Source organism: Delphinus delphis, chromosome 12 (assembly GCF_949987515.2).
Source record: "Delphinus delphis chromosome 12, mDelDel1.2, whole genome shotgun sequence".
In the NCBI taxonomy this organism is placed as follows: domain Eukaryota; kingdom Metazoa; phylum Chordata; class Mammalia; order Artiodactyla; family Delphinidae; genus Delphinus; species Delphinus delphis.
In genome coordinates this window covers 59,404,783-59,419,833 of record NC_082694.2, presented here as the reverse complement: position 1 = coordinate 59,419,833, position 15,051 = coordinate 59,404,783, and the positions used below count along the sequence as shown (strand labels likewise).

General features: G+C 38.2%; 1 protein-coding gene across 5 annotated transcripts in view; it reads right to left on the bottom strand.

Annotated features, from left to right (window-relative positions):
• The window catches only part of DHX57 (DExH-box helicase 57), a 57,195-nt gene that overhangs the window by 30,194 nt on the left and 11,950 nt on the right, over positions 1-15,051 (bottom strand). For 4 of the 5 annotated variants that reach the window (XM_060026772.1, XM_060026771.1, XM_060026776.1 and 1 more), the window contains 7 exons: positions 11,891-12,049; positions 10,698-10,883; positions 9,565-10,403; positions 7,617-7,795; positions 5,712-5,833; positions 4,214-4,409; positions 3,545-3,669 (listed from right to left, as the gene is read on the bottom strand). In XM_060026772.1, coding sequence (XP_059882755.1) covers positions 3,545-3,669; positions 4,214-4,409; positions 5,712-5,833; positions 7,617-7,795; positions 9,565-10,403; positions 10,698-10,883; positions 11,891-12,049 — 1,806 coding nt within the window. The remainder of the gene's footprint in view (positions 1-3,544; positions 3,670-4,213; positions 4,410-5,711; positions 5,834-7,616; positions 7,796-9,564; positions 10,404-10,697; positions 10,884-11,890; positions 12,050-15,051) is intronic. The other variant, XM_060026773.1, reaches the window with a different exon arrangement.

Here is a 15,051-nt window from a genome sequence, read left to right as displayed (position 1 = left end):
CATCACTTGGCTCCAGCCACACTGTCCTCCTTGCTGTCTTTGAGACATGGACCCCAGGTCCCTTGCACATGTTATTAATGTGCCTAGAAAGGGCTTCTCCCAGACATTCAAGAGGTAGCTCACTCACTCACTTTCTTTGAGTCTTTACTCAAAATGTACCTTTGCAGCTAGGCCTTCCCTGGCCACCATGTTTAAAATTTCAAATGTTCCCCTCCCTTGCATTTCATATTACCCTTTCTCTTCTTAGCACTTAACAAACATACTTTATATTTTACTTCTTTATCTTGCTTATTGTTGGGCTCTCTCACTAGAATATAAGCTCTATGAGGATGGGGATTTTGGTTATTTTGTTCTACAAGATACTACTCAGTACCTGGAGCACTGCCTGGGATATAGTAGGTGCTCAATAAATGTTTATTGATTTACTAAGTGAATATATAATTTGTATTAGAAAAAAAAGTTCTGGAAATAAAAGTACCTATTTCTGACAAAGCAAGCATATATGTCAATGTACAGTAGGACATATCACCAATCTGATCACTGTAGTTATCTCTGGGGCAGGGACTGGGAATGGTTTGGGAGTGTTACAGGGGACTTTCACTTTATCTGTGTTGTTTGAATTTTTTTTTTTTTTTTTTGGCGGTACACGGGCCTCTCACTGTTGTGGCATCTCCTGTTGCGGAGCACAGCCTCCGGATGCACAGGCTCCGAGGCCTGTGGGATCTTCCCGGACAGGGGCACGAACCCGTGTCCCCTGCATCAGCAGGTGGACTCTCAACCACTGCGCCACCAGGGAAGCCCTTGTTTGAATTTTTAATGAGTATATTCTTGAACTACTTAGTTTTCTTTAATGAGCCAATTTAATTACATTTATGACTATTCTTTTTCTTTTTTAGGGAAAAGGAAAATAATATAACAATAGGTAAATGGTTAAGTAACTTATGGTACATCCACACGTTAGAATTTCCTCATGCAATTATTAGCAATAATTTCAAAGATAGTTCATGCTCTCATATTGAATATTAGACCACATGCAGCACACAACAGTATATAATCCCAATAGTGTTTGTGGAGATACATCTCTCTGCTAACTCCCAATATACTCCCAGAAGAAAACAGAACAAATTGTTAACATGTAATTAGCAATTCTATAAGGGACAGAAATTCTTCTTCTTGACATTTAATATTGCCTAAATGTGTTAGAATAATGTCATTATCTCTATGATCAGAAAATGTATTAAAAATTTTAAACAAATATAACTAAATTTTCTATATTCAACCTTTTATCTTATTTATTTTTTAACTGATCTTGGTTCCTAGATTTTACTTTCTTTTTTTAATCTTTAAATTTTATTTATCTTTTATACAGCAGGTTCTTATTAGTTATCCATCTTATACATATTAGTGTATACATGTCAATCCCAATCTCCCAATTCATCACACCACCACCCCCTATTTTCTGCCTCTTTCAGTCAGAGCTAGCAAATATTCCCCTACTTTTTCTTATAATTTGTGTACTCCATTCCCAAAGACTGGTATTTGTAAATGCTCAAATCTCCCTTCTCCAGTGTGTAATTTATCTTTATTCGGATGTGAAAATACTTTGTTTTTAACTGTTGATATTCTATAGGTCATTAGGTTTTATAAAAATCTCTTTGAGAACATCATTGCAGCCAGGAACCAGATCCAGAGCTATCTTCCAGTTTCACTGAGTTTGTGGAAGTATAAATGTTATGAAACCCAAAGCTACTCTTTATGTTCAAAATTACATTGGATATAATTTCCCCTAAAATTAAAATTTTATTTTTATAATACAATCATTTAAATATTATTAGTTTGGCTGAATGTTTTATTTGATTCCCTCTTTTAGGTTGTTCAGTGATTCTGTTAAAATAAATTATTTCAAATGATCATTTCAAACATTTAGGTGCAAAGTGACATTATTTACCATTTATTTTTTTCCCCACTGTTTTCTGGAGTCTCTACGTAAAGATTATTTGCCCCTCAAAGACTTTCAGTGTTTTCTATATAGCTATTTAAAATTTATTATTGTCTTGTTCTAGGAAATATTTCCTTTTATTTTGATCTATTCTTTTTATTCTTTTTAAAATTTTTTTGCCACATCACGCCGCTTGCTTGCAGGATCTAAGTTCCCTGACCGGGGATCAAGTCCAGGGCCCCAGCAGTGAAAGCGCTGAGTATTAACCACTGGACCACCATGGAATTCCCTGATATATTCTTTTTATATAAAAATCTTTTTCTTTAGTTTCAAATTTCTTTATATTTCTTAATTACTACTATATTAGTGTATTTATTTCTTCTAACAAATAGTCTTCTGTTTACATGTCTTCCCCGTTCATTTTTTAAAAACTTTTTATCAGCAATAGCTGGGACCTCTTTTCATGTTTGTTTCTTTTTTTTTAGTTTTGCTATGATCTATTTTCTGCTTCTCTGTCAGCCCATCAACTTTACTTAGACTTTCTTCTTCTCAAGATATTAATAATAATATAGTCCTTTTTGGGAAAGCCTCATGATTTGCACAGGATCATCTCTCTTTTTCCCACCACTTTTTTTACTACTTTAGAGCATGATCTACACGACAAACTATGATCAATGCCATCTATTTACCTGGCCCTTCATTTTAAAATATTGAGAATTTTGATTTTATACCTTGACCCTTTAATGACTTCTAATTCCATTAAAGTAAAATCCAAATGCTTTATTATTAATGGTGCATAGTCTCCTGCTTTTTTTAGCTGTCACTTTTCCCCTCATTCACTACATACCAGCTGCACACTGGCCTTCCTCCAGTTTTTGGACTCATGAAGCCCTTTACCACTGCAGAGTCCTTGCAAATGCTGACCTTGCCCTCATATATCTCATGAGACTCCTTTTCATACTTCTGTTTTTAATTTAAATGTAATCTCTTCAGAGATATAATCTCTGATTATCTCGTGGCTCTCTCCCCCCAAACACAGCATCCTGTTTATTCCTTTATGGTACTTATTCCAATTTGTAGTTATTTACTTACTTGTTTATTTACCTATTCATTATTTGTTTTTCCTACCAGATCATAAGACATAAAGGGGAAACATATATGTTTGTTCACTGCAGTATCCCCAGCAATTAATAGGCCACTTGGCACTTAATGCAGGCTCAATAAATACATGAATGAATGTCAGGACTGAATGACTGACCAAATGCACAAAGAAGGAAGCACATATTGACCAATCCATCAGCTATAGCATGCATTACATCTGATATTCCTGCTAAGTACAGCACCCAGCTCAGCATGGTGCCTCTTATTAGACGATGTCCCGCTAATAGGATGACTCTTCCAGTGATGAACATGTGCTCTCCTAGCATTTTTCGTGTCACAGACCCTGGAGACCAGGAAGGCAGTTCCTCTTCTCTAACTTAAGCCTTCCCTATGGCAATTACCATTACTAGCTCTAAGGAACTTAACTGGAAGCAGAATAAAATCCTTTCAGCCATGTCTTCATTTGACGTGTGTGTGTATTCATCTGTAAAATCTTTGCCTTACCTTTCCTCTGTCCTCTCATGGACTTCATCAACAATGATATGGGTGATTCCTTGTAGGGCTGTGTCCCCCTCTAGCCTTCTTAGCAGCACTCCTGTGGTGCAGTATAACAGTCTGGTGGCTGAGGACTTACACGTAAAAGGGCATAGAAAGCTTTAATGAACTTTCTGAAAAAAGGAAACACTTTCCTGGCAAAGCCATTTTTAATGGATAGGGATAAAGAATACTGAAAACACCAGCAGTTCTATTTTAATATAAACCAAGAAACTAAATGCGTAGTTTCTTGCTGGCAACAACAAAAGCTTTTCTACTTTACATCAAACTTTTAAGACTCGTAGAAAGCATTCAAAAATTATTATAAAACATAAAAATAACAGTGAGTGATGAAATCAATTCTGAATTTGTTCATTCCATATTTGGTTAAATGGATTAAGTCCCAGTTTAGGAACAAAGCAGCACCTACTAGATCACTTCTGCCAATAAAGAATAGAAGGTCTTTACAGAGGAAATTAAGTACAGCCCAGAAAGAGTTTAAACCAAAATATTTCTAAAAGGACTTCAGCCCTATTGAAGTATATATTCCAACTTGCCCAGAATCTTCAGACCCCAAGGGTTCTTTATACTTGAAAATTGTAAATTTCTGTCATCAGGAAATAAGAAAAGCATACAAACCTTGACACTTTCTAACCGGATCTGGTATCCCACAGTCAGACCCACTCTCTCTGCTCTTTCTTTAGCAACGCGTTCGGCGACAGAGATCGCAGAGATTCGTCGGGGTTGGGTACAGATGATGTTAGCCACCTTCTCAGGTGGTCCGTTCAGAGAATCATCCAGAATAAACTGTGGAATCTGTGTGGTTTTCCCACATCTGTATGTCAAAACAAATAAGTCCTAAAATAAGAGTTTTCAAGTGCTCTAGTTAACTAAAGAAGCAATCATATCCAATGAGGAAAGTAAGAAGCTAATTAGAATAAAAGTTGTTCAGCTTCATCTATCTTCTAAACCTACCTACTGACTTATTACCTATAGCTGATAACTCCTAGGAATTTGCACTTAGGTTAACAGGGCAATCAAATAATAGTTCACTATTATTTGTAAAACTGGGACTACTGAATAAACATTAGGTTAAGCTCTATAAATGCCTTCAGGAATGTGAACTCTACATGTGAATCCTGAAGAAACAGGAATATTATCTTATGATTATTAAAATACTTTATATTTTTCCCATTGGTGTGGTATTGCTTTGGCTATACCAAAGTACTGACCGAGGTGTAAAAGATAAGAAACTGGAAGATACAAAGTTACTACTGTATCTGTGAGTCTGGGCACAAATGTAATTATTAAATTGAAGACCCTTGAATACAGAACTAGATTAAGCCTGCAACTTGTCCCTGCCAAATAGGTTTGGATAACATATGGAGAGTGTGGAACAGGAAAAATAATGTACCCTAAGTTGTTCTTAAACAAAAGCTTTAAGGAAATAAGAATAAATTTAGAAAATTCATTTCTGAAGTTTCAAGCTAAATGTTCTGGAACTGTCCTTAACATTTTAAAATGGGCCTTGTTAAAAGCCTTCAGCTAGGCCTTTTGCCTTAAAATTGTCTTAAGGCAGAGGTATACAATATCTATAAATTCCCAAATTTCTGGGCTTCCCTGGTGGCGCAGTGGTTAAGAATCCGCCTGCCAATGCAGGGGACATGGGTTCGTGCCCCGGTCCGGGAAGATCCCACATGCCGCAGAGCGGCTGGGCCCGTGAGCCACAACTACTGAGCCTGCGCGTCTGGAGCCTGTGCTCCGCAACGGGAGAGGCCACGACAGTGAGAGGCCCGTGCACCGCGATGAAGAGTGGCCCCCGCTCACTGCAGCTGGAGAAAGCCCTCGCACAGAAACAAAGACCCAACACTGCCGACAATAAATATAAAATAAATAAATAATTTTTTTAAAAAAATCCTAAATTTCTGAGTTTTGTTTGTTTTTTTGTAATTTGGCTCTATAGGCTACAGTTGCCACATTATTTGCCTCTGTGAAATATTATTCAATATTTAACAGGAAAAAGCACAAATAACACCAGCAACTGTTTTTTTTTTTTAAAGTAGAACTGGTGGTGGTAACCAGGGCACACACCGTATCTATAGATGAAAGCTGAATTAGAAATAAATCACATTCTTACCCAGTCATACCACTTATAACAAGCACTTGGTGCTTGCTCAACAGTTTAAGAATGTTTTCTCTTTCTTCCCAAGCAGGGAGTAATTGTCTTTCTTGCAGAATTGACTGGAACTGTCTGGAGGCCTAATAATATAAAAGATAAGACATCAGTTTGGTTACTTTCAGTCACCTTTCACAAAGCTCTGAATGTGGAATCCCATAGTTAGACCTCCCCTTTCTGCTCTTTCTTCACCAATTTGTTTACAGACAGAAAGTGCAGATGTGTTGGGGGCTGGATGCTGGTGACTTTAGTCAGAAGGCTGTTCCGAGAATCAGCCAGAATAAGCTGTGGGATCTGTGTGGCTTTCCTACATCTGAATGAACTGAAGGATCTTATAAGAGAAATAACCCCTCTTAGCACCTATCCAGCTCTTTCTGTAAGTCTCTATACTAGCACTGTTCAACAGAACTTTCCGTGCTGATGGAAATGTTCTGTTTGCGTGGTCCAACATAGCAACCTCTGGCTACATGTGATTGTTGAGCACTTGAACTGTGATCAGTGCTGTCGAGGACCTGAATGTTTTATTTTATTTAATTTTAATAAATTTAACTTTAAATAGCTACCCATGGCTAGGGGCTACCATACAAGACAGCATAGTTCTACACAGTATCAGATTTTTACCAAAATCACTAACGGTAATAGAACTCACTAAATGGTTCTTTTTTTTTTAACATCTTAAATATATACAATTTTTATCTGTCGAGAATAAATAAATAAAAATAAACTGGTATGGATTTATAGATTTCTTTTTTTTAAATTCCTGGCTTATAATCCAATACTGTACATCCAATACCTACGATATAATCCAATTTATTTTGTTGCTCTCATTATTTCATTTTGGCTATTGGGAGCTTTTCCAGGTTGATTCCTGAGTCCTTCTGACATGCCCTCATCTTTTTTGTTTTGTTTTGTTTTGTTTCTGAATACTCCCTCATTTAAAGGGTTCTTTTTGGCCAATCACCACATCTATGTAACTCAGTTTGACATCTAATGGCCAATGCTATAAACATTGTACTGTAGGTTAAAACTGTGGATGTATTTTTGACTAATGTAAGAAATTTATACTAACATTTATATTAACATACACATTTTCTGCATGTAATTTTATCACCTCTAAACACACTGTTCAAACTGAATGTGTAATTTTTTATTTCCACCATCTTATTATTTATGGTGTGATTTTCTAGTCAATTTGACATTCTATGGGTGTTGCGGTATATATGTACTAGTGTTATATATACTCTGTCAAAAATCAGAATCACAGAACTTTAGAATCGGAAGGGCCTTAGATAGCATCTAATCTAATCCCCAAACTCGTTAAGCAACTCGTCTTTATCCTCCATCCAACTCTGCCCTAATACTTCACTTATGAGTTCTTTTAAAATAATCTTATTTTTACCCCTGAATGGGGTAAAAACAACATGGACTTTGAAAACAGAGAGAATTAGCTTGAAACCCTGTGTTGCCACTTACCAGCTATGTGACCTTGGGCAAATTATTTATCCTGTGAGCCTTTGAAATGGGGTAAGAGTCCCTCCTTCTCCTTCTCCTTTTCTATACTGTGATTTCTAATGTAAATCACAGTACTACTTTTCCTTTCACTTATCAGATTTCTATCATAGTAACAAAGCCACATGATTCTCAGAATATTTGGTATATATGTGTTTCATTTTCATCAGCCATTGGATTTTCCAAAACTATCTGGAACATGCATCCAAGTTTGCTATGGCATGCAGAAACTTTGCCCAATCAGAGTAAAAGAGAGCTGAGAGTATACCATGGAGAGTAGCCAAAGCTTCCTAATTCCCAATCCCTTCATCCATACATTAGGGAGGCAATGCTAGCCATTCTCTCAGAATACCCTACCTGTTTTATTCGGAACTGCTTGCAGATTTTGACATTCTCAGCATGTACTGATTTTGCCTGCCAGTCATATCTTTTGGAAATCTTTTTCTTAAGGTTGACATAGCTTTCATTCTCCACCATAACTGGTGCAGGACCTTCATCCTCATCTGTCTCCTCCTCAGGCTCTGATTCCTTTTCAACTTGAAGGGGATAAAAGGAAACGTTTTCGATATGGAGCCCTTTCTTTAGCAGGGAAAAGTCACTATCTAACAAAGTAACAACAACAAAAAAATCATAAAATGGAGAAAAAGTTAAAGCTTGAATAAAACAAGTTCATTCATTTCCACACTACTACTGCTACTGCTAAAGAACTTAAAATGCATCTCCAAATAAACTTTAATCAAGTGTCAGTGGCTCTGGTTAAATCAAAGTAAAAACAAAGAAAAGGGCTTCCCTGGTGGCGCACTGGTTGAGAGTCCGCCTGCCGATGCAGGGGACACGGGTTTGTGCCCCGGTCTGGGAAGATCCCACATGCCGCGGAGCGGCTGGGCCCGTGAGCCGTGGCCGCTGAGCCTGCGCGTCCAGAGCCTGTGCTCCGCAACGGAAGAGGCCACAACAGTGAGAGGCCCGCGTACCGCAAAAAAAAAACCAAAAAACAAAAAAGAAAATCATGCCCTGCCTTGTTAATCCAGTAGACTCTGTACATTCAGAAATTAACTGAAAGTTTCAAATATTTGCAAGTGTACCTACAATTCCATGACACAAAATAACCCAAATGTCTATCATATGATGAATCAATAAATGAAATGTGGTATGTCCATATAATGGAATAGTATTCAGTAATAAAAAGGAATGAAGTACTGATACATGCTACAACATGGATGAACCTTGAAAACATTATGCTAAGTGAAAGAAGCCAATCACAAAAAGCCACATATTTACTATATGATTCCATCTCCATGAAATGTCCAGAAAAGGCAAATCCACAGAGACAGAATATAGACTCACGGTTGTTAGGGGTTGGGGGAAGGGAGAAATGAGGAGTGACTTGCTAACAGGTGCAGAGTTTCTTTCTGGGGTGATGAAAACGTTCCAGAGTTAGACAGTGGTCATGGCTGCACAACTCTGTTAATATACTAAAAACCACTGAATTGTACACTTCAAAAGAGTAAATTTTATGGTGTGTAAATTATATCTTAATAAAGCTGTTATCTTAAAAAAAAAGTTCACGACACACAGTTTGTCATTTCTTGAGGAATACATCTGAGTGCTAGAACTCGTGGCAGGTTGGGAGCGAGTCAAGGGGCCAGTGAGGGAACCTAGCCAGCTGTCCGGCATCCGCATGTCGGTGCAGTTTCACTGTTCTCTACCTGTTGACATTTACCTAGGAACTCCTGGGAAATAATAAAACTTGCTGCTCTGAAAGAGAGGTGGCAAAAAATAAGAGCGATCCTACGGTGAACTCTGAAAGGGGGGTTACTTGTGATGTAAGACTCTGCATGGCACACTCGGATCTGGAGGAAGCCAGAGGCTCGTACAAACATTTCTCTATTTGAGGATTTAGGGACCCATAAAGAGAGACATCCCCTAATGACTTTTGGGGGTCTAGCATACTAAAAGCAGGAGGGTATGGATGGTGGTATAGAAAGAGAAGTATCTCTAAAAACTCATTTTAAAGTAATCCTATATACAATAACAGAAGTAATCACAAGAAACCAAATGGATTACACGAAACAGACTTTTCTGGAAGGATGTTTAAGGTTCTTCCAGCCCTCGACTGCTAATAAACTTATACATCACTACAGACTTTCAATTCAGGGAGCCAGAACACAGTGACAGAATTAGGCCTTACAAGTAAAGTCAGGTCATAGCTCAGGGGAGATCCTACACCAGCCCTCAGAGCCTCTGATTGCTGTAATCCATCATTCCAAATCCCGCCTCCACAACACCTCATCAATGACTTACATACCTTCTGGAATTTGATTTGAAAGAAACGAATTACTTGGAATCACTGGTTTACGACAGACAGGATTATTTATTCTGGTCCCAGAGGATACTGGCAGAAAGTTCACAGGAGGGACACTGTACTTGTGATGGGTATATGTTAGTAACTTGGTTATTTCTGATTCTTCCTCTAAAAGGGTTATCAAAGAATATACAACAGGTTCTGAAGTTTCTGCAAATGTCAAGGCCTTGCCATAAAGGAACTCAGAAATATGTAAACGACAAGCCAGAGGTAGATTCTCATTGGTGGAATAAAATGCCACAAGGGGAGCTTGGTAGGGGTATTTGTGGTCTTTAGAAAATCGAATTTCAAGTTCATATAAAAAAGATGCATCTTCGTCAGCATTTAGATGAGAATCATCTACACTTCTTTCTGCTCTTCCAACAATTTGATTTGGGGACACTTCATGTTTGAATTTGCACTTTGATCCAAATTTGCAACTTCCTTTGAGGTAAAATTTACAGATTTCAAGCGACGTCTCCTGTATATTTTTGGTACTTTCCTTTTGCTTGGATTTGCAGAATTTACTCGTCAAATACCCCAGTTCTAATCCAATGGTCCAGACTCTGTTCTGAATTCTTTCTATAAATTTTTCTCCACAGATTGACTTGAGAGCAAAGGCCTCTTCCTGTCGCTGCTCCACACACTCATCCAAGCTTATACGCGCAACGGCCTCAGACACCTTCATCCTCTCTCCAAATGTCTCTGAAAAACACTGGGTGAGCAGATGTTCCAGTGATGCCCCCATGTCTCCATTGCAAATTCTCAGGGCTACCTGACAGTGCTCGGTGTTGAAACCATACCTGCCAAGTGAGAAGCACGACAAAAACGACTGAGTAATATCAAACCTCAAAAGAGAAATTCATTTAAATACGTATATGGGAAGGCATAACTATACATAGGCAGGGTTTGTGTCTTGAAAAAGTGTACCTGATAATACTAACGCCTCCTTCATCTCCCTATCCTAAAAGAGAGGATACTGGGCGTATCAGGTACCACTGGAACGCACACAACACGAAAGTATTCGAGGAGTGGTAGGTGCGTTTATAATACACTTTCGGTTTCCTTCAATTTTCCCATAAATGATGAAAGCAAACCTGGAAAGTTTTTGCACTGCAAATGTTGAGACTGTAAATTCCGGATGATGAGGCTCCACCAGGCCTGAACCAGCACATTCCAAAGGATCTGAGTCGGGAACAAGGGAAGCTTCTCGTCCAGCTGACCAGTACTGCTCATCATCATAGTCAGGCTCATCATCTTCTTCCTCCCCAGAAACACCTCTTCTGGCAAAAGTAACATTTTCATATATTAACTTCTACTTTCCTCGAAGAAAAATTTAGTAAGAGTCTAAGAATTTAATTCAAGGAACCAAAGGACAGAGAATCCTGACCACTATTCAGTCACTGATTTATTTTTATTGACCTATTAATTTATATCTCGGCAAGTAACAGATTTATTACCTGCCAGGTACTATGTTAAATGTTTTATATGTACTATCGCTTTGAAAATCTTCCCAATAACCCAGCCAGATTGGAATCTCTATTTTTTTTTTTTCAGATGATCAACTAAAATTTAAGAGAAGATTAGTAACTGCCAAAGGTTATAAAGTAAAGAGCAACTAGAGATTTTAACCAAGGTAGTCTGACCCAGAGTCTGTGTTCTTAACTACAGAAGCCTTGGCTATCCTCTCTCTCTTCACATTTATAAAAACCATCGCTATTTTTTTTTTGCTTTGCTGCATAACCACCTTTCCTAAATTTAAGACAGATATGCAATTTGTAGATAGGATGGAAATTGAGCTGTTCATGACTGACCGTTCATTAATTCTGGCAAATGGAAAGGATTAACCTCTCCAACTGAAATCACAAAGCAAAACAGCCAAAAGTCTAAAACAATCTTTCTCTTAGGCAGATGGTCATGAGAAGTGTAATCATAAGACTTCATCTGATCAACTCAATATTTGCTCCTAGAACAATGCTTCTACTTGTTCACTACAAGGTTTTACTTGAAAGGTTATCAATAAAGCAACTACTGAATCCATATTAGCACTGTCCTAGAAAAAGTAAAGATGAAAAGGCGATCTGTACCATTGCTCACAGATATTGCAAAACAAACTCACTCTAAAACTGTTGCTGAATAATTATTCTTGTATTTCTCTTGGCTCACTTTCAACTAGTTATACAGCCACTACAGGATCAGTACTGATACAGTATTCCAAAGACACACAGAACCCTCGCACTGCCAGTGCAGCTTCCTCAATATAGTAATTTACTGAAATAAGATAATTTACTCAGATCCAGCATCTGCATCTTGTTCTTGCAGGTCTCGGAGAAGAGCTTTCACTTTTTCTTGATTCTCAGAAGTCATATGTAGAGTCTGAAGGGGTGCTTTGGCTTCAGGCTTCCATTTGGGGTGTGCGTCCCCTTTTCTCACGCTACTGTTACTAGGTCTGCAAAGGACACAAGAACAAAATTACACATTTATCCGTGAGCAGAACTTTTACACTCTCCTCAGGGTCCCCAAATACATATAACATGACTGGACTGTCAAATACCCTACAAAAGATGACAATGAATGTGAAGAGATTCTCTATTTTCTACAGTATTTACCAGATTTCATTATATTGAAACTGCTGGAGAAAAACCTGATTCGATGCTTCATCATTAAATCTGGCTTCACTAACTCAAGAGTCCTCTGGAGAAAGTAATGCTATGGTGACTCCCTCTGCACTAGTGGATGTTCAAAAGAAATGTGCTACATACAAAGAGTACATATTTCATTCTATTTGAGGTACTTGATCTGAAAACAACAGAGAGTCCTATCTTGTGAATATTAGGCATTATTATTATTATTTTTTTTTTGCGGTACGTGGGCCTCTCACTGCTGCGGCCTCTCCCGTTGTGGAGCACAGGCTCCGGACGCACAGGCTCAGTGGCCATGGCTCACGGGCCCAGCCGCTCCGTGGCATGTGGGATCCTCCCGGACCGGGGCATGAACCCGTGTCCCCTGCATCGGCAGGCGGACTCTCAACCACTGCGCCACCAGGGAAGCCCTAGCCCTATTTTTGAAATATTTACCTAAATTATTATTTCCTGATTACAAAAATCATAATAATACATGTTCACTGTAGAAAAGTAGAGAACCAAGAAGAAAACAGAAGTCATCTTAAATCACATCATTCTTTTTCACATACATTTTTTATAAAATTGTACAGCACATATAATCTTTTATAATTTGCTTTATTTCCTTATCAAAATAAAACTGTCATTTCTCCCAAATTAAATATTTTCCTACAACTTAACTTTTAAATGGTTACACATACATATAGAGGTACTAGAATTTATTTCACCAATCTTTCATTTTTGGAAGTTAGATTTTTTTTAGGGATACTTTTTAATATTTAAAACAATAATCAGCTCTAAAGTTTAACTTTACTCACTAAATTTCTTTTTTTCACTTGGCTGGTTTCATTATAAATTTTCACAAATCTAGGGAAATGGCAGAAACTTTCTCTGCATTGAAAATCCAACACATTATTGAGACTTTGAAAAGAACCACACACTTACACTCGCAAAACTGGGTACCAAAGGAGAAAATAGAATAGACTTGTTTTTAACCACTTAGTTGCAACCTCTGAAAAGAAACGTTAGCCCAAATTCATCATTACCCCTTTTGGTTTCAAAAAATTTTAAATCTACAGAAATTAACACCATTTACCAAGATTCACCAATTGTTAACAACTGCCATACTTAAATGCACACACACATTATGCCCTTCTCTTATTTCTCTCTCTCCACACACAGATGCATATATATATGCTCCCTCATACATGTACATGCATGCTCTGCTGAGCCATCTGAATGTAAGTTGCAGGCAGCACATTCACTCTTAAATACTTCAGCATGTTATTTCCTAAGAACAGAGACATACTTTTATATAACCACAGTACTCTTATCACTCACAAGATATCTTATATTGATATCATCTAATATATAATCCATATTCAAAGTTCCTAACTGCCTCAATCATGTCTTCTACAGATTTTCTTAATGAGTATCTAGTTTAAAATGACATTTAGTTAGCTGTTTTTCAAACTCCTTTAATTTAGAATAGTTCCCCCACCTATTTCCTGGCAGTGACTTTTTTGAAGCACTTAGGCTAGCTGTCTTGTAGAATTCTCACTATTTGGACTTGTCTGATTGTTTCCTCATGATTAGAAAAAAAAAAGGGGGGGGTGGGTGGGTAGGGGGAGAACTTCCATATGCTCCTATCTCATCTACCTCTTATTTGTAAACCCCTATACTTTGCCTTCCTTCCAGTTCCTAAGGATGAACCATTCTCGATCCTAAAGTCAGTCTCTCTGTATACTGTACACACAATCTCTTTAACCTCCTCAAGGAAATCATTCCAGCACTTATCCCTCCCTCTGCATCATCACATCATCAGTTCTTCATTCTCCTTTGGATCATTTCCATCAGCTTACAGACATGCTATATAACATCTACCATCTTAAAAAAAAAATCTTCCCTTTGACTGCATATCCCTCTCAAGCTATTATCCTATCTCTCCTCCCTCCCCTGCCCTTTAGGGAAAAACTCCCTCAAAGGGTTATCTAAATCATTGTCTTTGTCACCACTTTCTTTCCTCTTCTCTCTGAAACACACTCCAATAGGGTTTTCTCCACACTAAGTATACTAAACCAAACAGCTCTCGTCAAGGTTGCCCATGCTATCCACATTGCCAAATCCAGTGGACAATCGTCAGAACACATTTTTCTTTTTTCTTTATATTGGCTGTGCCACGCAGCCTGTGGCATCTTAGTTCCCAACCAGGGATTGAACCTGGGGCCACAGCAGTGGAAGTCCTCACCACTGGACCACCAGGGAACTCCCGGAACACATTTTTCTTGACCTATTAGAAGCATTTTTTATACAACTTGCGTATTCCCTTTAAGTATCCAATCCAATCTGATTGGATACTTCCCTTGAAAACACCTTCATTCCTTGACTTCCAGAAATAAGCTTAGTCTTCCTCCTACTTCACTGGCCACTCCTCAATCTACTTTGTCACATTTTCCTAATCTCTCTCAGTTCTAAAGCCTAGAGTGCCCCAGGGCTCAAAGTTCAGACCTCTTCTCTATATCCTATCTCATCCAGTCCCACAGCCTTAAAGCACATTTATTCCTAGAGGACTCATACACTTACTTCTCTAGCCTAGATCTTATTCTTGAACTCCAGACTTATATATTAAATTGCCTATGAAATTGCCACTTGGAGTGTACCTTCTAACTGGTCTTCCTGCTTCCAACCCATGTCCCCCTGTAGTCTATTCTCCACAGAGCACACTGAGGCAGGGCCACTGAATATGGGTGCACAGACTATACACTATGCAAAGGGTCCTAAACTAGGGAAGGAGGGGACAGCAAAAGCTAAAATCCAGTCTATGCTCTGC